The sequence below is a fragment of the Bemisia tabaci genome, chromosome 6 (assembly GCF_918797505.1).
Source record: "Bemisia tabaci chromosome 6, PGI_BMITA_v3".
In the NCBI taxonomy this organism is placed as follows: Eukaryota; Metazoa; Arthropoda; class Insecta; order Hemiptera; family Aleyrodidae; genus Bemisia; species Bemisia tabaci.
Genome location: NC_092798.1, coordinates 7477915 through 7500773, shown reverse-complemented (window position 1 = coordinate 7500773; position 22859 = coordinate 7477915). Strand labels below are relative to the sequence as shown.

The following is a 22859-nucleotide window of genomic DNA, read 5'->3' as shown; positions in this document are numbered from 1 at the left end:
GTCCGCAGCAATTGTTGTTACGAATATGTTGTGCGTGCTGATCTCAGCTCATTACATACTACTACTACTCTGAAGGCGTTTAATGTACGAAAGTAGAGCACCCCGCTGGAGAACAACAGAAGTAAGATTGAATGGATTGCACAATCCGTACTTCGTTTGTTTTCCGACAAATTGCGCTACTTTTTTTTTTTTTTTTTTTTTTTTTTTTGCTTCAAGAACACTGTGTTTAAGCGCGTTATTCAGCCAAATCTGAGAGGGATAAAATTTTTCGGAGGGAAGGAAAATTCACGGAAGAGGAGTGACATTTCAAATAATCTCCGACAATTCCCTTAAATGAATCAAACTTGGGTTAAATTGCCCCCTTAAGGGTCTTTAATATGCAGTTTCAATTTTTTCGAGGTAACCGAGGAGACATTCAAAGATGCCATTGAGTATTGTAATAACTTACTCTTTTAAAATGGAAATTCTCACTGATAAAATAATCGTTTTTTAATTATTGGCACAAATTGAGAGCTCTCTTTGCACATACTTCAGACTTTCGAAACCCGCCAATCGCGGAGAGCTTCGTGTCGATTATGATATGTAAAACTGGATTTGCCACCCGTTTGGTCACACTTTTTTCTCTTTTAAATTTAACCTCCCGAATATCATGGATGCGCCGAACATGAAAATCGAATAAATGGCAAATAACAGTGCAAAACTAAAAACTAATATCACAGATATGATATCTAAGCAGAAAAACTGGAATAGATTTGTGTCAGCGGTTGCTGGTCTCAGATGTTGTGCGCCACCGTGTTTGGCCACATGTTCCACCCAAAACACCGCCTTGTTTAGTGCTTGAGATGAGAAGTCACGGGAAATGGCCGAATATCTTCTCATGTTATGTGCGTAGCTGGAACATCAAGGAAAATTGTGTAAACTCGCTGAAATCACGATCAGTACTTGGAGTGGAGACTTTAAAACTAAAATATTTTTTAGTCGAGGAGCATTTTTTAGCGTAAAAAATGCAAAAAGTAAAAAAAATTGGCACATAACACAGACAAGATCAGTTTTTTAAATGTCTAGTTACAAGAGTGATAATTCCAATCTGCTGAACAGTTCGTCTTGTTTCAAGGACAAAGTGAATATTTGGAAAAAAATTCAAAAGAACAAAAAAAAAAAAACCATTAACCAGAAAACGAATGAAAGATGACACCCGCCATTTTTAATCCTTCGAGGAAAAGGTGGGGCAACTACTTTCATGAATGAGGTGAAAAATGTCAGATTTGTGCGCGCCAATACGCTAGCTTCCATTCACATTATTTCTAGCAAAAATTGGGTTTAAGTAGCATACTGTTGAAAAATGGGTGAACTACTTTATGAGGCTAATATACGCTGAACATTTGTAGACTCTCAGCCGATGAAATGTTTATAACCATTCATGAGTTGTAGTCACACTCCTCTTAACCGAAGATAGGCAAAATGTTCACAGATCTGATCATTATCACATAATTTTTAATGTGTTTCTGAAAAAAATATAGCTCAAATTTTAAATCAAAATTGTCCCTCCTAGATGGAACTTCTTCATCTCACCGGTAGAAGATATATAAAGCTACATAAATACGTTGAGGTTGAGGTTGCTTGCACCAACCTTTCATCGTATAAAACTGTTTTGAGAGCCAGCTCAACTTTTCCAAACTCTTGTAGCTCCTCAAGCAGCAGTTGAACTCCAATCTTCGCATCTACCATTTTGGCGACATTCGCACTCTGATCCCAGCAGTAAGGAATCCCAATCGTCGGTACAGCGTAGTGAACGGCCTCTTGAAAGCTCTGCAACCCTCCTTGGGTGATAAAAACTTTTACGTTTGGATGAGCTGTTGAAATATATCTGATCATTAATTTCGAGCAAAAAAAGATCTAATTATATCTACGGCAAAACTACGAAAACGCGTTTTTCGACTGCGGTGTCTCTCAATCACCACTCCTATCTCATTTTTTTTAAAAGGAGGCCGAACTAAAAGTTTGGCTTGCATTTTCACGAAATATACTAGTGAAAATAATCCCCGAAAGTTCAAGAAATGAGATGAGTATTAGAAATTGAAAGTAAGTTATGACCGGAGGTCTGCAACGCCGGAAATCGAAATGCGTGTTTCAACAGTTTCACCGTGGATAAGAAAAAAAGAACAGTTCTCCATTAAGACAAAATTTGCGTCAGAATGATTTTAGTCTAGCTGAATAAAAAATCGTATTTTGAAATTTTGACGGAAAATTCGGAAGTTTGTTGTTCATGTTTACATAAAAATCAGCCAAATCAAACGTTTCTCTCACGAAGATTAGAAAATCAAAATCAATGTAGCTCAGATCGGTCATTGAGTACAAACTTATCAATTGGAAAATTACACGAGGATTGATTCGCAATAAAAATTCCCCTCTTCCTTTAAAGCACTGAATGCTCTTTTAGAGATATGAAGGAAGTTGCTATATCAGAGGGTACATTGAAATTAGGTTGATGCTCGGTTTGATTCTAGTATAGAGATTTTTCTTTTAAGCAAGCGAGAAGTTCGAATTTATCAACGCAAAAAAACTGATTCCTCACTGTTGGTTGAATTTTTGAAATTTCCAATGTGATGAACTTCTTTTGCCTAAAATTATTTCGATGAGAATATGCATGATTGTATTCACAATGCTAGGCCTCTAACATGCTTTATAAGTTCAGTGTGATGTTTTTGCCATCTTAATGTGTAGAGAGAGAGGTGACTGACCTAACACACTATCCTGTGGCATCCATTTCTGTGTCAATATGTTATCAGATTGTCCGGGGATTTGTCCATCCTGCTCCCATTTCCACAATACGCGATATCCCGATGGTAATTCTTTGAAGAATCTCAAAAAGTTGTTCCTTGCATCATCGGACAAATATGTAGTTTTAAAGAAGCTCCCCAGGCTGAAATAAATCACGCCTTTTTCCGCACCATCCAACCAGTCTTTTAGAATCTGGAAACAATTAAACTTTTGAGGATCTCAGAAAAATCTTCAAAATCCAGCCATAAATATCTTCACAGACAAATTTTCTGTTGACCAAAATCTAGCTGTCAATAGTGACCCTCCGGACATTCCTTTACAGCTAGACATTTTCCCTGAATCCTTCTCTGGAGCTAGGGCAATCCCGCAGTCGCAGGTGGACCCTTCTTAGTGGAGTGATTTTTGTGTCCCCCCCCAAGACCCCCTTGTTCAGGTCCCCTCCTGCCCCCCACAAACATTTTTTAGTTCCCCCATGAGACTCTGAAGGGCCGTGAGCCACGGGATAAAATGCGGCTGAGGGTAACAACTACCTTTTTTCACCCCAAGCCGCCTTTTTCTTTGATCAATACAGGCTCCATATTTTTGCTTGCTTCGGCGAGACGATCATCAAGTGGACTGCATTTTGCAATTTGGAACTATATATTCTGGCTCTTCTGGAAAAACACCTATGTGCATAGGAAAACTAATGGCACATACGTTGCTTTTAACCGGGCTAGAATTTATAGTTCCAAATTGCAAAATGTAGTCCAATTGGACCCCGTTAATCAGAAAGGAACTAAGCCACATTAGCTATTGCCAAATTTAACAGAGCAATTTAATTTTTTACAAGAAGACGTCTGTGCGGATTCCCTTGAAAATTTTGAGGAATTTGCTTCGTACCATGCAGAAGATTCACTGAAGTTTGCACGAAAATATGCACAACCGCTTTCACGCAAAAAATTAGATTGCCCAATTAAATTTGGCGATAGCTGATGTGGCTTGGTTCCCTCCTGCTTGACGCGGTCCAATTTTCTTACCTTCGGCAGTTCCGAGGGAGGCCCAAGATGGAGAGGCCCCACCTGAACGATATTTGGACCCAGAGCCCTCGGATAAAAATATAATGGATTGGAGGTCAATATTAGCAGACTGATATCCGTCCAGCAACTGTCGACGAGACTTTCGATTTCTGAGCCGTATGTTTCCCTGAAAAAACGCTTGGCAGTATTTTCGAACACGCGCTCTTGTGTGTGAGAACCGTATATGTATGAGATCCAATTTTGAATTCTTTCCTTGAGGTCCATTTTGTCAGCCCCCAATGTGAATAAGGAAGCGTGAGCAGAAGATATGCTGCCAAGATAATGTTCGGCGTTTGCTGTATTCAGAGATGACATGGATACGATCGGAACTGCTTCATCGAGAAGTCGTGCCATCGTATAAGTAAAAGGCATGATCCATTCTTCCACGATGGCCACATCGAACTTAAGTTTTTTTGAGTCCACAAGTCTGAAACAACGCAATGACAGAGAACCAGTATTACGCCTCATACCATTAGTTAAATCTCGATTAAATATATAGATACATATATCGACGGTGAAACTACCACACCGCGTATCTCGGTTTGCGACGTGACAGACCTCCTGTCATACTCTATTTGGACCACATTTTGCAATTAGGAACTATAAATTCCGGCCTGGTTTAAAAACAACGTATGTGCCGTTAGTTTCCCTATGCAGATAAGTGTTTTTTCAGATGAGCCAGAATTTATAGGTCCAAATTGCAAAATTCAGTCCATTTATAAGATAGAAAACTACTCAACTTCAATTTTTGCAAAATCCATGGTCTTCAGGGCCTTCCAACTGGACAAGGTCTTTCACTTATAAGAAATGAACGAAACAATTATGAAAGAACTAACATAAATGTGGTTTAATAATTTTAACTTCTGCCGCCGCGCTGACCTCACGGTGTTTGGCGCAATGTGTGAAGTATTCCTACAGTCTTGTAGGCGCTATGCGTTCCACGCCGCGCGCCGTCCGCTGCAGAACGCACCGTGTTTGACGCAATGCGTGAAGTATTCATGCAGTCTTGTAGGCGCTGATATGCTGATCTCCGCGTCGAGGCGGGCAAGGGCTTCTCCTTTTGTATCTCAAGTCCTCGTCATCATTCCTCTCTGCGCCGCGCCATTCCAGGCCAAATTGCGTGTTCGGTTTCTCTCTTAACTCGACTAATTAAAGGTGCTGTCTCTTGTATCACCGAGAGACGACAAAATTAGAAATTACTATACTCTCAGGAAATCAGAGATTTTGCCGGCTATTCTAGTTTGTAATTTTTTTTCTAAATCCGATTTTTTCTTATACCTACGTTTAAAAAAAAATTTCAAAATTTGCCGCCATGGGCCGCGGCACATGAGGCCACCCCCTAAATAAGGCCCTGCACGTGTTATGATCGTGCTTAATTTCTTAAGCATATATTCCTAGACATTTCTAAAAGGAATTTTCAAATGAGATTTATAGACAGGCAAAGGTAATGCACAGAGAATTTAGGGCGAAAGCTATCATCAGCTTGCCTTAAAAATATTAAAGTTTATAAGCAGTGGTTACGTACTTTCACCTCCAAAGTGCATAGTGTGAGCAATAACGGCTGACTTTGGTGTGCGTAAGTAAGCAAACTTCATACTGAAATATCTACTTGAGCTAATCACAAATTTTCGAATACTTACTTTTTGAACTTTGTGAACGGCTTGCTGAGGAACTGCCTCACCCTTGCGTCGGCTGACAACGAGAATGTTCTGTTTAGTTCCCATAATGTACGTTGACGTTGTGTGTTTTTCATGATTTTGTCCAAAGTTTCATAGCGCACTCGATATGAAATGTCAACGAAGGTGTAGTTGCCAAAATTCACCAGTCCCTGCCATCATAATACATTCTCGATTAGTTTGCCGATCTACAGGCACAATTGGACTTATTTCTGCAAAACGGAACTAGAGACAGGTGAGAAAGAAGGCGTGGGTCTATTAGTCGAGGGCCGAAAGAATTAATGGGAATTATAATGCGCCTGTGACGTCAGCGGCGACGAAGCCGCCGCACAGTGCGACATCCTTATAGACAATGCGGACAAAAATCGGTAAAAAACACTAACTTTAATTATTGAAGATGATAGCACCGACATAAAAAAACCCTTTGCTACTATCAAAGTAAAACACTCGAGGAAAAATGTGATTTCTCAAGATTTTTACGCATTTTTCGAGAAAAGTTCATTTGAAGTTGGCGACCTCGAATCAGCACTATGTTAACAATGCAAAAGCAACAATGCAAAAAACCAAAACTTAAACTTCAAATATCTCTGATAGTCGCGAAAAGTCACAAGATCTTCTTGGTAGAATTGAAAAGGGATATCTGAGGATTAAGAAAATGTCAACCACGCAGAGCATTTTGCGATTTAAGCGAGAAATCTTCATTTGAAGTTGACGTCTTTTTCCCGTGTGTTCCTTATGAACCAGTGATTCTTGACCCATTTCCCCCCTTTTTTCTACCCAAATTTGAAGTAAATTTGAGCGAAAAATTTGAAATGAACCATCATTGTGAGTCAGAAATATCTTTAAGATGAATAACTCCAAACTATCGTTTGGTTCACTACAATAGAACATAACCTCAAACCGAAATTGTAGGATTTTTGTCAGAAAAGCTAAAAAAGAGAAATTTTATAGCAATTTTACTACTCTTGGCCGATTAGTACTCATACGAATCACAAATCTATCACTAAAAACCTGTTCCGTTAGATTACTCAATTGACTTTTGAGGCTATGTCTATGTTTTGAACCAATCGATATCGATATAATCTCGTATACACTCGTTTGATGTATCTAATACGATTTATTGACTATTTCGGTATCAATTGTTTTGCCGCGTTTTTTTGGGCAGCGTGATTTGGATTACATTTTGCAAAAAGGAACCACTATTTCTGGCCCATTTTAGAAACAACATACATGCCTTCGGGTTTCCTAGGCAGATATGTGATTCAATGGGAGAGCCAGAGATAGTGGCTCCTTATTGCAAAATGTAATCCATTTAATGGCGATATGTCGAATGACAGCCACTGACAGATTTACCTATCATTTATGGAGAGTTTTCCGTTACGGGAGGAAGGGGGGGGGGACTGGCCGCTGCAAAGAAAGTTCACTGTGATCCTTATAAATAGAAAAATTGGCGGATACTGTGTTTGAATTTTTGAAATGAGAATATGGATTGCAATGAAAAATAACAGCCAATCCAAAAAATAAGTACTTACCGGTACCTCGAACGGACTGACAACAAATAATTCATGACCCTGTCGAACTAACGTCTCCGTAAACGCCAAGATTCCGCGTTGATGACTATAAGCTTGCGTCGGGTATATGACTAAAATTTTGTAGGCATTACCCGAACTAAAAAGAAGAGCAGTCAGAATTATCACAAACATCATTTCGTTCATACTGCCATGAAATTTCTTAAAAAAAAATACAAACAGCACACTGATTTGATTACGACCGTTGCAGACGTGATGTAAAGTGAAAACTGTTCCCAGCAGAAATTATCGCGTTATGAACATTCGTAAACTGACTACATTGAACTTCACCTACATATGTTCATATCTTTAAATTTTAAACGTCGAAAATTTTCAGGAGCGCGTATCTTTATTTACATAAGCAATTACGTATCTCATTGCTTGTCTTACTAGCCAATTGATAATCTTTTACTTCAAAATTATCAATCGGAAACTGACGATATAGATTAGTATTTATAAACTTGAGAAAAAATGAGTGCTTCTCACGGTTTGATTGTAGGATTGGGCCGATGATCATTCTGCTTGGCCCGAAATGTAACTCTTATGGCCCGAGCACTGACGAGCACACCCCATCTTTCCCTCTGCACATAGTTCTGTTTGATAGAAATACGTCCATTTTGCAATTAAGAACTGCAATCTTCGGCTCATCCGTAAAAACACTGATGTACATAAGAAAATTAATGGCATATGCGTTGTTTCTAAACTGAGCCAGAATTTGTAGATCCTAATTGAAAAATGTAGTCCATTTGATGATTGAGTCCACGAAACCAAAAATGTCCACTATTTCCGGGTGTGTAGAGGGCTATGTTCATATTTCTATAACTACGGGTACGCCTCCTGACCGCTTCGCGGTTCAACCCCCAGAAGCGCTCCGTGCCTCAAGCACTAAGCGTTTCGCGATACTCTTATGATTTTGTATTATAAGTGAGATGTGAGCGTATCCAGGGTATCTTCACATTTACACGGAGAAAAAAACTTCGTGCGTGGGACCCGAAGTTTAGTTCATATGGATCGCTGAAGTTTTCGGATTAAGCATCTGAACACTTTAAGTCCAGCTGCTGAGGTTTGGATCACACATCTGAAACTTCAGTTCTTACATCTGAAGTACTTCGATTTTCACATCCGAACAACTTCGGTTCTCACATCTGAAGTACTTCAGATGTAAGAACTGGAGTTTCAGATGTGTCATCCAAACCTCGACAGCTAGACCTAAAGAGTTCAGATGCTCAATCCGAAAACTTCAGAGATCAATATGACCTAAACTTCGGGTCTCACGCACGAGGTTTTTTTCTCCGTGTATGAGAAGAGTGTTGTATCGTCATCTCAATCCTGTAACATTAGGAAAAGTGTTGCTATATGATTCATCGGCGAGTTTTAAGCTTTCATGGATGCCCCTCCGCATCTAGTTTTGGCTTATGGTAATCAAAAAAAAAATAAAAATAAAAAAAATGGCAACAAGCTCAACGTCATAACGATTTTTTCATCCTGAAATGTTCTAGGCAAGTTCTAAGTTCGATGGATATTCCTGTCGAAAATACACTTTTTTCAGTGAGGATCATTAATTGGACAACATTTCGCAATGAGGTCCTACAATTTGTGGCCTCATTATAAAAACCAAGTATGTGCGAATACTTTCCATTTGTAGATAGGTGTTTTTATGGATAAGTCAGAAATTTTAGTTCCTCATTACAGTATGTAATCAAATTTCCCCCCTCGATAATGTATAATTCTCTAAATTAGATCAGGTTTTTATTATTTTGTTAATTTTTTCATTTTTATCAGGATTCATATTTCATAATTTTTCAAAAAATTATTGAATCAAGTTTGTTTGCATTGACCCTGAGTCCTGATGTCCTAAAGAGTCCCATGAGAAGCCTAAAATTGATGAGCCAATCAAGGAGTGGCACAGAAATGACAATACTCTCCCCATCTAAGCACTGCAGTTGGGTCAGAGGCCTGGCCAGACATTTTTCACGGGGGAGGCTTTACAGACAAAAATGTCTTATTTGGAGGGGGGGGGGGGTTCCATAGGTAAAAAAATTCCTAAACATCGCGAGTGATAGCATTTTTTGGGGGAAATTCTCTGGACCTGGGGAGCAGAAACCCTCGAAACTCCTTGGCTACACAATATATACGCGTAACTGACCTTTTAATTCACAGTGGAGCTACGCGCCGCTGCGCCGTCTCTAGAAATGAAGGTTTTCCAGAATTTTCACGTCGACTGACTGACGCGATTTCCTCGACTTGGCAACGGTGCGAGAAAGCGATGTGGCAACCTTGAAAGCAGCCCGCGGCGGCTTGGCGGCGATAAACGGGCCCGCGGCGCGGGGGGCCCTGGGGGGCGCGCAGGGCGAGAAGGGGGGGGGAGGAAATAATTTTTGTTGACACGGGAAATGCGATGGCTGCAAACTGTTGAACACCTGTATTCCACATCCACCCGCCAGCCGTCAGTCCGCTGTGCCGAGCTTTCCCGGGAACGTCACCAAAACGTCGTGCCGTGCTTGTTTTTCCGTGAAAATCCCTGATTAGCCCCCGAAATTTCGACCCCTCCCCGTGGCCCAACTTCCGAGAACTTCCGGTTGTCGTTAAGGTGAATCGGAAGAAGGCATGGATTTACGGTAAGATTGTGGAAAAGTGTCTTAGATGTCAACACCCCCCCCCCCCCCCGAGCCCAAACAAAACATTTTGACCCGAAAATAGTCGGTAGGTGGAGTGTGGCCAAGTGCTAGAAATAATATAACATTTTTTTTTAAACAACTTACATTTTATTATTAAAATTTGACAAAAATTCCACATTCCGATATATTCAGTGCTACTACCTTTTTGACATTGTTTAATGCAATGTTCGCTGAACTTGACGAAAACAGAATTGTTTCAGGCTGATTTTGCTCTGAAATGGACCGAGTTTGGCATAAAGGAACCGGGTACAACGCATGAATGAAAACACCTATCTGCACTGGGAATTCAATCACACGTATGTCGTTTCTGAAATACGACAAAAATTAGATTTTTCTCTTCTAATGTCGGTCTAACTTACGCGAGGAACTTTGAGGAGTAGGAGACGGGGTTGGCAGGTTCAATTGGACTTCATTTTGCAGTGAGCCACTTCAATTTTGGCTCATCCGTAAAAACACTTCTGTACATGGGAAACTAATGGTACATACTTCGTTTCTAAACGGAGCTCGCAATTGTAGTTTCTCAACTGCAAAATGTAGTCAAATCATATTCAAACACTATCAGTCCAACTACAAACAACATAACGCCTTGAAAGTTTCTGTGAATTTCCTCTTGACCTTACAAAATATATTCACAAAATTTCAAGCGATGATGTTGCCTCGGTATCTGTTGTATGAAAAAAACATAAGAAGAAATCAGGCAACGTCTGATGTAGTTCTGCTGATTCTGCTTTAATCCGTTCAATTACATTTGGTAACATAGGCGGTTCAAGATACTTTCGAACGAGTAAGGGGTGGTAAGGGGTCTGAGGGCTCCCGCCAAAAAAAATGTCGGAATTTTAAAGCATCTATCGTGCAGTTTGAATTTCATCATGAATAATTACCAAGTATAAGCGTCCTTCTCACCTCTTTCCTCCATGTCTTCCTATCCTCTTTCATCCCCTTTTCTTCTTCCTGTTTCTCGAGCGAGCGGAAGGGCGTACTTTTTTACGCCCCCCGCACCCCCTTCTTGGATCCGCCCATGCGTTGTAATGGGGATTCATTTTACATTGCTGAATTAATCGGATTTTTTTCGAAGTTCTTCCTGAAAAAAGATCAGTGATTGGACACATTCTACAGAAAAATGTGTATTAAACATAGCGGTAAGTACACAACGGATATACGCCCATTCTTGAAACGCTACAATCAAAAAGTGAGATTTTTAAGTCGCGTCATCCATTTAAGTCTTACAATAATATCCGCTGAAACTGGAGTCGGTGCATTTTTCTTTAAATCAATCGAGTAAACAGATCATATGATTCAAGTAAGCATCATGTAATAGAGACATTCTTTGCAGAGACGACGTATAAGTTTCGGCGTGCTGCGCAGATTGAGGAACCTTCGTGTGTTATGCATAGAAAACTACCACAAATATGCTAATACTTGCATCGAAAAATGAGTGAAAATACTGTAAATTTTAGGCGTGACAATATACTTAGTAGGACAGTCGAGTTCATCAAAGTTGCGATCGAAGCAAAAAGTTGTGCAAATTCAACAGCACTCCAAATGAGTGACTACATTTTGCAATTCAGATTTGTTTTAGGCTCGGCTTAGAAACAGCGTATGTACCATTAGTTTCCATGTGCACATACGTGTTTTTGTGGATAAGCTAGAAATTATAGTTCCTAACTGCAAAATGTAGAAGCTCATACGTCGCCTACATTTACAATTAGATCTTCAAAACTTCAAGAAGCATTAATACGCTTAAAGCATCACTCAAGAAGTATTGTCGCGCGCCGCGCCGTACTGAACAATGACCGTGCTTAAAAATCTTGCATTAGGGGAACGCACGGAACCAGGAAATTTTGCACGGTCTTAACCTTCAAAGCTCGTGACCTTGCCCTCTTATCTGAGGAAAACTAGGAATTATGATGCAACCGGAATGACAAAATTATCTGCTGAAAATTTACTACGACAATTCGGACAGGTGTTAGCGTATAGAGCATTATCAGCTCTACACTTCGGGAACAAGAAGATGTCCTGAGACTGCATAATTCATCAGTATTCTGAAGTTTTGTTCACGAATGCAATTGTTCGGTTGTTTTTAATGAAAGTGGCTGTTCTTTTTGGCGAGATTTTGCGAGCGATGTTACTTTTAACTTGACGCCTTGGAAATGATTGTTCTGATCAATGGGCGTTATGAGACCGTAAGTTTAACCCTTGGAAATGATTGTTCTGATCAATGGGCGTTATGAGACCGTAAGTTTAACTAATAAAACCACGAATTTCTGAGTGACCTGTGTACCACCTACAATTGCAGCCGCATTTAAAATGTGCTGAAAGTTAACAATTATATACAAGAAAATATCGATGGTGGAACTGCAGAAATGCGTATCTCGTTTTGCGGCTTTGCAGACTTCTTCTCATACTTTATTTTCTGCGTAGAAAACTACCAAACGTCATTTCGTGAAAACTTCAATGATTTTTCTTCTCCATTTCCATGTGAAAATTATTCTGTGAAAATTTCAATTGGCATGTTCGTTCGATTTCCGTTGAAGAAATAAGAGAGGAGCGGAGATTTTGAAAAACCGCAACCGAAATACGCACTCTTGCAGTTTCACCATCGATATACGATTATGATTCCGAAAGACAAAATCGAGCTTGCTGGTTGCATCCCTCTGGAAATTTCGATTCGTTCGATGGAGTTTACGGGAGAGGAACTAAAAAACTAAACTAAACTTTGAAGAACTTTGAATAACTGAACTTTTTGGATTAAACTCATTCAACAAGCTACCGATCAAGTGGACCAGATTTTGTATAAGGAACTAACAATTTTAGCTCATTTAAAATCAACATATGTGCCATTAGTTTCCCTGAGCAGATACTTACTTTTACTGATGAGCCATAAATAGTACTTCCTTATGGCAAAATCTGGTCCAAGTTTCTAGGATCACATTGCCCCGCCGGAGAAGGACGGCGCTGCTGAGATAACTATTCGTGCATTACGGTACTATTTTTGGCCTATCTTCTGATTTTGAAGGCACTCTGGGTTGATCTCCAAATCTGTATTGATCTCATGTATTAACCATGTCGACTGACTCGTAAATTGCTGTATTCCTGTGATGCATTCGGATTACATTTTGAAATAAAGAGCCACCGTCTCTGGCTCTCCCATAAAAGCACATATCTGCATAGGGAAACAAATATCATGTATGTTGTTTCTAAAATGGGCCAGAAATAGTGGTTCTTTATTGCAAAATGTATTCCATTTGTGCGGAAAAAGTTCATCTACATTGAGAGATTTAAATTTTGAAGCCTGATCGAGGCTATTTTTATATCCGAGGGCTACTATGAAAGGAGGACGAGAAAATTGAATACACATAACAAGGAACTCATATTGCCCCACCCCCCCCCCCCTCGAGGTTCTCATGTAGATAAACTTGTTGTGTAATGCTGCTCCAATGGGTAGATAACGTGCAAGATAAAGATCTGTCAGCAGGGCAAATAAGACCCTCAACTACTTCAGCGGGCTGATTATTGAAATTGATAGACATAGAAATAGACAAAGAAGACATTGGGAGTATGCAGCAATCCTATTGGTTGAAACGGGTGGTTGTTACAGACTAAGGGGGAAAATGATGGACTGACTAAAGGTCTCTTGTCGGTTGCCGTTAGTTAGTCTTTGCATACCACCTGTGTCCATTGTAACCACCCACTTCCACCAATAGTAGTGCTTCATTTGCCCTATGTTTTCTCTGTCTATCGTTTTGTCAATCAATTTCAATAATCAGCCCGCTGAGTCATAATGATCTCGGGGATTATTTTTAGGCACTTTAGGGTTCATGGGGGATAATTTTAATGGTTTAAGTAACATTTCGTCACCTAGACCATCCATTTTTCCATTAATTTTCATTCATTTTTCAGACCATTATTTCGTCACTTTTCGGCCAAAGTATCATCAGCGTTAATTTCGCTTCTGTGCTATGTTGCCAAACATCTAAAACTCGTTCCATTTTTTACGGAAAAATAAATGAATAGAATCTTTTAAAAATTTTACGGATATTTTTGTTTGTAGGTACAATTTATCCCTGAAATTTTCATGAAAATATATGCAACAATTTTAAAGGAAAAATCAAACAAAATTTGAGATATCTCGTAATATTGCAATATTTTGACCGAAAAGTGACGATTATCGACTTTGCCGATACATATTAGAACTGAAAAACTTGACATGCGCTTGAAATTGCTAAGCACTCAATTTACATTTAATAGGTTTTTCGATTCAGCCGAGGTGTTGGATTTGGATCATCAATAAGGTACTCCTTATTATTAGCACATAAAATTGATTTATTTTATTTGCCTTCTTCATTTCAACGCTTAGTGTCATTATCAGATCGAGTCATCGTTAACCGAATGTAACGAGTGCTATATACATGTGATAGTAATTTTATGATTTCAATTGACCAAGTAATGATGATGACACTACGTATGTGCTGAAAAGCATAAGGCAAATATAATAAACAATTTTATATGCAAATAAGGAGTACCTCGTTAACGTCCAATCCAACACCTTGGCTGGATCCAAAAATCTAATGTTAATAATGGTGTTGCTAAAAAATCTACTAAATTCAAATTACATTTGTACCTGCCAGCTTTTAAGCAGATGTAAAGTTTAACACGTATCAAGAGGTAATATACTTGTACAACAATATCTCATAGGGCTGTTAGTAATTAACCGTATCATCAAAGGTGATTCAACACACTTTTATCAACGTTGTCAATTTACGTAGGGAATTAAGAGTGAGATCTTGGAAGTCATGAGCCTTAGGAGCAAATGATGTCAAGCATTTTAAGTGCTATAGTACTACGGAACCATGCTAGAAATGGGATAAAAATACCCTTCAGTAGCAATATATTTCTTTAAATTATACTTATATTTTTTTTTCTTTAAGTATATCATGAAATTTGTTGCTCATCTCCACATCGATCCAGAGCTCGTTAAAATCCGTAGACAGGATGCGGAGGCAGTTCCGTGGCCATGCTCACTCAGCCGTATGCACAGATGATCCAAAAAGTCAATTGCGTTGCATTGTTGTCTCAATGACATAATTCGCTTACAGATGACTCTTATGACTGGCAGATGCAACAAAACAGCGTCATTTTCCGATATGAAGAACGGCAAATAGCAGTAATGAGCATTCAAGAAAGCTTGGAAGGATATTGATCAATGAAAGATACATACTCGTGCATACATATTTGAAAAGGAGATTGCATAGGGGGGGGGGGGAGATTAAAGTGAAGGGAGTCTTAGCTGCATTAGGGCATTATTAAGAACTTATTATCTGTTTCTGTGATGAATTGTTTTGTAGGATCAGAGAGTAAACGTTAGATTTTTCTGATCTGGAATCTAACCATTTTTACTGAAGTTGAAGACAATTTTATCCTACATTTCACCGTTCAGCCAAAAACAACTATTTCGGGTAGGAGTGTCAAATATCTACAGAAACATCAGGATATTGATGGAAGGGACAGTTTACAAATGTAAAAATGCATTTGTCTCGTGGAAGAAAAAAAGGGGGAAAACAGTATATTTGTACAATCTTAGAAATTTTTTTAAAAAAAAAATTGGGTGCCATGGATCAAAAAATGTACGTGACTTTTTTCTTGAATAAAAAAAATCAGTCTTTTCGAGTAAAACTCATCCAAGGGCACACTTAATGAAAAAATCAAATTCTGGAACTCAATTTTTTGTTCAAAATTACAGGTTTACAATCCATTCGTGTCGTAAGATTTTACGTGGATTTGTAAACTGTAGTCGCGTTTTTTTCTGGAAATCATTATATTTTCACCTAATGATCCTTATCCGTGTATCTTTCAATAATGTAAAATGCTTCGTAAAATCAAAGTTGCCATCGCAATAAGACTTTTACGCTGAAGTCGTGATAAAGTTGATCTTGAAGATAGACAAGACTTGTAAAAACGAACTTTGCGTTGACCTTCTCTTGCACAAAGAACTTTAAACATGAAATTTTTTGTCCCAGTTTGACAAACGTTACAAGGAGGGTTTCGAACAATCTTCAAAGAAACTACGTAGATGTATGCATACTTTTTATTTGATTTACAAGTCAATCTTCGCTATTTAAGATATTTTTATACCAGAGGAAAAACACATCTATCGTGAACATGCGGGTTTCTATGCATCTCTTTAACAGTTCGTAAAATTGTGGACAGAACGGTACCTCTTATTTTATATTTTAAACAATAATTAGCGAGAAAAAACAATCGATAAAGAAATTGAATCCACTTTCATGAAGCATCTATATTTCTCGTAATGTCTGAATCAAGTTACTTTTTTTACACCCTTTATCGACAGCAATAAAAAAACAGTTAATACACGACTCACCATCATTTTACACGCATAATAATGACATTTCCATACACTCTCCAATCCCTCTGCTCAGACGCACTGAATAAAAACTCCGGCCGTGATATTCGTACTTACGAGCTAGACATACCGTCCGCGTTCCGGGTTCAGAGGCCGAAAGTTCCGGGAGTAGCATCCTGCAGCAATCGAAGCACCCGGAACTTTCGGCTTCTGAGCCCGGAACGGACGGTATGTCTCTAAAGCCCGTAACTTTTTTTTTTCAATGCACTGATAAGGAGACATGCCAGGTAAGAATTCCACCGATAACTAAGAGAACGCGAATCTGACTTACAGACAATCAAATGGCGGTAACAGAAAAAAACTCCGCCACTTATTGCATTAGTTTCAATCCATCTATTCAGGCTTGAATATCTATGGGTGTCTTCTGATGCATTCGCGTGGTTACAAGAGGTGAAAACGGCAGATACTATAGTTAGTTTTTTACTTCAGTTTGATCGGCACTGCTGGCTCCACGTTGACGCTTGATCTTGAGTTCGTTGTAGGGGCTAACTAGCGGGACTAAATTCGAATGTGAGTCCATTGGTAGTGAGATTACTGCCTTCGGGTCGAGCCTGGACCCAATAACAAAGAAGGAGGATTCCAAAGAAGCACAGTAGCCGTTGAAAACTCATAATGCCGAAACAGAAGATTTAACAGGATTAGAAACACGAGCACAGAGACGAGAAGCACTGATAGATTTTTCCGAGATCACTAAATGTGGAAGGGCTGAGAGCTGTTTTTGCGTTGGTTTTATACTCACTTCCTACCGGAAAAAAAAAAAAAAAATTCGGAAGGTGATAAGAGGAGACAATGCAGAGAAAGAAAAATTAGCACGAGGTCGTGTCCTCTGACATTTCAGGATGTGTCTAGAAACTAACAATGAGAATGATTTTCTTATGAAGACACCCCTGCTAAAAATGGTGAGTACAAATGAGTAGAAAATCAAAGTCATAAGAATAGAATTTCAACTCATATGAATAGAATTTCGACTTATATGAATAGAATTAAATTCATATGAGCAGAATTTCTCTATATAGTTTTCGCTAACTTCTATGACTAAAAAATTTAAACTCACATGAGTACAGCGTTGAATCGGCCGTGTCCGATATCTCAGAAACTAGTCACCGCATCAGAAAAATCATAAGAACGAAATGTTTTCATTTTACATTCTACGTCGGTGTCTCCTGGTCAGAAACAGCACTTCTGAATTATGAAAAAAAAATTGAATTTATATGAGTTGGACTTTACAACTGTTATGAGTAGAATATTCTAGTGATATGAGTAGAATTTCTTCTCATATGAGTAGGATTTCTACTCATATGAGTAGAAAGTTCTACTCATGTGAGTTTGCGAATTCTGAATAGCCTACTCGTCATCTTTAGCAGGGGCGGTCGTTTTGGTCTGTGATTTTTTCATAATATTTTGCTCCGATTATATGGATTCATAACCGAATCTTGGGGGGAACAAAATTGTTGGGAGGAACCTTTGGGAGGAACCAGAAACCGCTGGGTTTCTGATGGTGCCATTTCGACGACGAAACTCCAAATATGCGTATCCTGGTCGCGATGTTTCAAAATTTCCGCTCCTATTTATTTCTTCAGAAGGAAGCTTGACTGATATCATAGCTTGAATTTTTTGCAGCATATTTTTCAAATAGAGAGGAAAAAGCACTAGTGTTTTCAAGAAATGATGTTTAATGGTTTTCGATGGAAAAAATGAAGTATGACGGGAAGTCTGCAACGCCGCAAAACCGAGTTGCGCATTTCTGTAGTTTCATCATCGATTTGTTTCCGCATTGAAGTGCTGAATGGTGCTATGTTACAGGCAAACCCTTTGCACATAGTTCCTTTTAGCATGAATACGTCCAATTTTGCATTAAGGAACTACTATTTCTGGCTTATTTGGAAACAACCCAAGGCACATACATTTCCTGTGCAAATAGGTGCTTCTATGGATGAGTCAGATATATTAGTTCCCTACGTCATAGGCGGATTCAGGGGGGGCGTAGGGGGAAAATCCCCGCTGTTCGCTCGAAAAAAGGAGGAGGATAAAGAGATGGAAGAAAGAGAAAAGGAACGGAGGAGAGAGGAATGATAGAGTAAGGACAGAGGAAGGATGGAAAAAGGATAGAGGAAGTACAGAGGAAGGAAAAAGGAAGGAATGAGGGAGGAAAGACGCTTACATTTGGTAAATATTCATGACAAAATTGACTCAAACTACAGATTAGATGCTTCAAAAATCCAAGATTAGGGAAGACATTACCTGGACGACCGCCTAGTAGATGGGCACAAAGCTGGCTCTCTTCTCCTGAGGATGATTGAAGATTTTATGCTGTTTTTAATATATTTGACGAGTCCTTTATTTTTAGTGATTTTTAGATTTTTAATATTTATATAGTTTATTGAGCTCGATACTGGATGGCCTTATAGACAGGGCTATGCCCCAGTCGTTAATGAAAGAAAAAGAAGAAGATGAAGAAAAATCCAAAAAATTCTCCCGAATCCCCCTTACGCCCTTTCTCCTGTTCGAGGTGTCTAGATCCGCCCGTGCCTAAAGTCAAAATAAATCCCGCCGGATGAAATTGTTTTGGTTTAGAAGATTTAAACAGTGATTGACAAATGAATCGTTGATGTTTGCAGCTAGCGCCTTGCGGTGCGTGGAGCGGCAACCCGCCGTTCAGGATGGCGAAGCCACAGCTGGAGGAGCTTTTCCGGTGTTGCGACCGGAAAGGCACCGGCCTCATCGATATCGAGGAGTTCCGGGACCTCTGCGCGGGCTTCGGGATCGACAAATCGGATTCTGACGTCATCTTCGGGGACTTGGACCATGATGGCGATGGAAAGGTTTGAGATATTATGTGAATTCTACCTTTCTTTTATTTCTGATATTAATCCTAACAAAATCTCCATTCTAATTGCATCGGTGAGAATGGCCAAAGTTGCAAGGGCCTAAATCTATAAAATAAACAAATTATAGATGGCAAGAGTGCAAAACCGTGTATCTCAGTTTGCGACGTCGCAGAATTCCTGTTATAATTTAATTTTTCTTTGTATAACCAGTAGACGCAATTTCTTGAAAGCTTTGTTGATTTTTCTTTTCTATATGCAGAATATTGTGTAAAAATTTCAAGCTATATAGGTGGCTTGTTCCTCTTCGAAAAAGTGAAAGGGAGCGGAAGTTTTGAAACTCCGCAATAAATATACATAGTGTCGTACATTAGCCATCATTTCCACTGCCTTCTTTATTTTATCATGGCTGTAATTTATTCCAATGACAAAATCGGAAATGGCTCCTTCATCAATTTTCAATAAAAATAAGTAAGTCGTAACTTTGTGCTTACCTACTGAAATAACTGCACACAAACTTATAATTAATGGCAAGTTTACCTCCATCAAAACTTTGAGAAAAATCCGGAGGTCACTTTAACACAACATGTTGTGTCGATTGAAGAAGACACGCTGTGCTGTATTGAAACGACAGTGTTGGAAGAGTATTTTCGGGCACAACACAATTGGACGTATTTCTGTCAGACGGAAGTATGTGTATTAAGATATGAGCCCTGAGACCCATAAGTGTACATACATAAAAGGGCTCACGTCGTAATGCACATAGTTCTGTTCGGCAGAAATACGTCCAATTTTGTGTCATGCAACACAAATTCAGTTGACCTGAGTGAAAACTACTTTTAGCGCTGAACTATAACGAAAGTAGATACATAATTTAAACATGGCCGATTATTTTTCATTTTTTTCGAAATATACTGACCAAAGTATTTCCTTGAAATAATTTGTTACATGGTTTGAATGATGAGAACAGAAACTTCCTAAGAAAAACCGATGGTTAGTTTTTCTTTCATAAAAAAAAAAAAAAATAAATTCAGATATATGAAACGTCGTAATTGGAGGTGCGGATTCTCCGACTTCGGCAATCGACTTTCAAGTGTAAGGCTGTTTCAGACCATGCCACTTCCTGTGGTAGCAAAACTGAAATTAAAAGAACTGGACTGCGTTTAGCAGGAAGGAACCAAGCCACATCAGCTACATGTATTACCAAATTTAGCCTGGAAATTTGATTTTATACAAGAGAATGTTTGTGTGGATTCCTTTAAAAATTTTAAGGAATTTACCTCGTACCATGCGGCAATTCACTAAAATTTGCACAAAACGCATAGCCGTTTTCATACACAAAATTAAGTTGCCCAATAAAATTTGGCAATAGCTGATGAGGCTTGGTTCCTTTTTGCTGAACGGGGTTCATGTCACGTACGTGATGATTGTGTAGGTGAGTCTGGAGGACTTTGCCTGGGGCTTCCGGCACTTCATGTCGCCTGACGAGCGGCGAAATTCCATCCAGATCATCGAGAGGGCCTATCCCTTGGGCACCTTCGGCGGACGCGGGGAGCAGCGGCGCCTTGGGGGAGACCCCGGGGAGGCGCGCGCAGCATGGTCCAATCTCGTTGCAGGGGTCGGCGAAGGCACCATCCACAAGTTCCTGAATAGAAGGTACGTGAAATTATACAAAGTCCCCCCTCCCTTCAAGCCCCAAAGCGGTCTCACCCACCTTGGGCTCTCTGCGGTGTCCCTGTTGAAAGTGATCATGTTGGCACCATGCTGGTGAATATAGTGGAATGTTGACACCATAAACGGCACCAACGTGGTACCAACTTGGTCTCAACGCTGTTCAATGTTGATACCAACACGTTGGTCACTGTTGGGCAATTTGACTAATTTGGTACCATGTCGGCGACAACATTTTACAATGTGTCACTCAGTGACCCCCACGGAGTCGGAGCCCCCTTGATTTTTGTTGCGGCCTTACCTTGTTTATTGCACAATGGGTCACCAGATAATATGTGAGTTGAAGTACTACGCAAAATATTTTCTCTTCGAAATTTCACAATGAAAATGAATCACACAATGGAAAGTCTGGATATCGACTCTTAAACAAAGTATGAGTGTTTTCGATAAACAGTCATTGAATGGCAAAAATACAAAGGACATCATTTTTATATGGTTTAATTTCCATTTGATCTGTGTTAAAAATACTTTTCAATGTCTGGTCTAAGAGTTGATTTCCGAATTTCCCGTTGTTTGTATTGTTTTCTTTGAAATATTTTGAATGGAAACATATGAAGTAATTTTCTAGTTCAGGTTTTTCCTAGGTGGCCCATTTCTTGGTCAAAAATCGTATTGGCTCTTGAGTAATTTTAGATAAGGCCAAGAATTAGATGAGGCGCCATCCACTGGCCTTTAAAATGTTGGCGTGAAGTCTGATCGCTAATGCTTGACTTTTCAGAGGATTATTTATTGACAGTGAAAAACGTGTCAGAATTCAAAAATTTGAAGACCGCCGATCCATCTAGAGAATGTCTTCTTTTGAATGTAAAACAATCATGGAAATCCGGCCCGACAGATCTTGTTCAATATAAGTGGGACGAAAATTAAAAGTGCGTGGAGTTGGAGATTACAGAGTACATACCTTTTGATGTGGTCACAAAAAAAGATAATTTGATTTGTAAGAAAGCGCCGAGTTCTTTTAATCAAATGAATACAATTTGAACCGTGTTAAACAGAAAGGAAGCAAGCCATATCAGCTATTGGCAAATTTAACTGGGCAATTTAATTCTTTACGAGAGAACGTTTGGTGCGGATTCCTTGGAACATTTTAAGGAATTTGCTTCGTACTTTGCAAAAAATTCACTGAAATTTGCACAAAAATCCGCACAACCGTTTTCATGCATAAAATTAGATTACCAAATTAAATTTGGCAATAGCTGATGTGGCATGGTTCCTTTCTGTTTAACGCTGTCCATTCATATGGATTTAGCTGGTGAAATGTGAGCACTGGCGAACATTTATTTCGCGAATTACATGATGCAAAACTTATTTTTTAAATGTTGAACCTAAAAAATTAAGGGCTATTCAACAAAATTTTTCGAAACAACTTGTGTGACACTTCTTGAAACTTTCTTGACCAGAGACATGTTTAAACCTGTCATAAGCCCGAATAGAAGGAATTTTGGTGATGGCTTTAATTTATGATGGTTTTGACGGGCTCCTAATATTTCGAGCTTAGACGCGAGTAATAATCTTAAGATAGTTTTAAAAAAAAAGTCACCATGATTACTATACGGCATGCGCCTTATAAACGGCTCGCTCGAGAAAAATAGTTGGGAACAACATTGACATATCAATTGTGCAAAAATCAAACAACCGAAGTAGATTCAGCGAAATGATTGTTTGCTCAGTTGGTTTTAATCCTTGTTGCCGAAAAATGCGGTTCCGAATTCTGAAATTTCTTAACTTATCAAAAGCTGTTTAAATCAAGTATTTAAATCAATAATCGTCACCTTCCTAAATTATCACAAGTGCCATGCGACGACTAAAAATTTCCGCCGCCATTATATTTTTTTTACGAGGAAATTGGATTTTTTTCAAATCTAGAACCACCGATAAAACAAAACAAAATCAATGGCAACTGTAGAATTACTTATCCGTTACATGAAAATATCGGCTTGGGTATACCTATTTGGCAAAACTTATATTTAGCCCAAAAATGGCCTCTTATATTTGGCACCATTGGTTGTAAATCCATCAATCCTTGAACATACTGCTCGTATTTGCAGTCGAGGAAATAACCACGAGTTCGCCGTTTGATGACAAAGTGCAGCCTTGGTTCCTCGTGGAAAATGTAGCATTTCT

At 39.0% G+C, this 22859-nt stretch overlaps 2 protein-coding genes across 3 annotated transcripts in view; one reads left to right on the top strand and one right to left on the bottom strand.

Annotated features, from left to right (window-relative positions):
* Positions 1 to 202: 202 nt before the first annotated feature.
* On the bottom strand, positions 203 to 7356 carry LOC109033483 (UDP-glucosyltransferase 2-like). Its single transcript, XM_019046128.2, has 6 exons — positions 7045 to 7356; positions 5477 to 5664; positions 3798 to 4263; positions 2742 to 2973; positions 1631 to 1853; positions 203 to 892 (listed from the first exon to the last, which is right to left on the bottom strand). The coding sequence occupies exons 1-6, from the start codon at positions 7225 to 7227 to the stop codon at positions 610 to 612; spliced, it is 1575 nt and encodes a 524-aa protein (XP_018901673.2). The 5' UTR covers positions 7228 to 7356; the 3' UTR covers positions 203 to 609.
* Positions 7357 to 9508: 2152 nt separating this feature from the next.
* LOC109034606 (ras and EF-hand domain-containing protein homolog) overlaps positions 9509 to 22859 on the top strand; it is a 45483-nt gene continuing 32132 nt past the window's right edge. Inside the window, exons 1-3 of one of the 2 annotated variants that reach the window (XM_019047861.2) lie at positions 9509 to 9698; positions 18798 to 19001; positions 20440 to 20660. In XM_019047861.2, the coding sequence (XP_018903406.2) occupies positions 18840 to 19001; positions 20440 to 20660 (383 nt within the window). In that variant the 5' untranslated portion in view covers positions 9509 to 9698; positions 18798 to 18839. Of the gene's footprint in view, positions 9699 to 11803; positions 11942 to 18797; positions 19002 to 20439; positions 20661 to 22859 lie in introns of those variants that run through there. The other variant, XM_072302026.1, reaches the window with a different exon arrangement.

What these genes read in the sequence shown, in the direction of transcription:
- LOC109033483 (XM_019046128.2), bottom strand. Translation starts at nt 7,227, where the DNA reads ATGAACGAAATGATGTTTGTGATAATTCTGACTGCTCTTCTTTTTAGT. An exon ending in CTCCCTCGGAACTGCCGAAG is followed by an intron (nt 2,974 to 3,797) that starts GTAAGAAAATTG and finishes AATTGTTTCCAG; the next exon opens with ATTCTAAAAGACTGGTTGGA. An exon ending in ACAGTTTTATACGATGAAAG is followed by an intron (nt 893 to 1,630) that starts GTTGGTGCAAGC and finishes TTGATGTTCCAG; the next exon opens with CTACGCACATAACATGAGAA.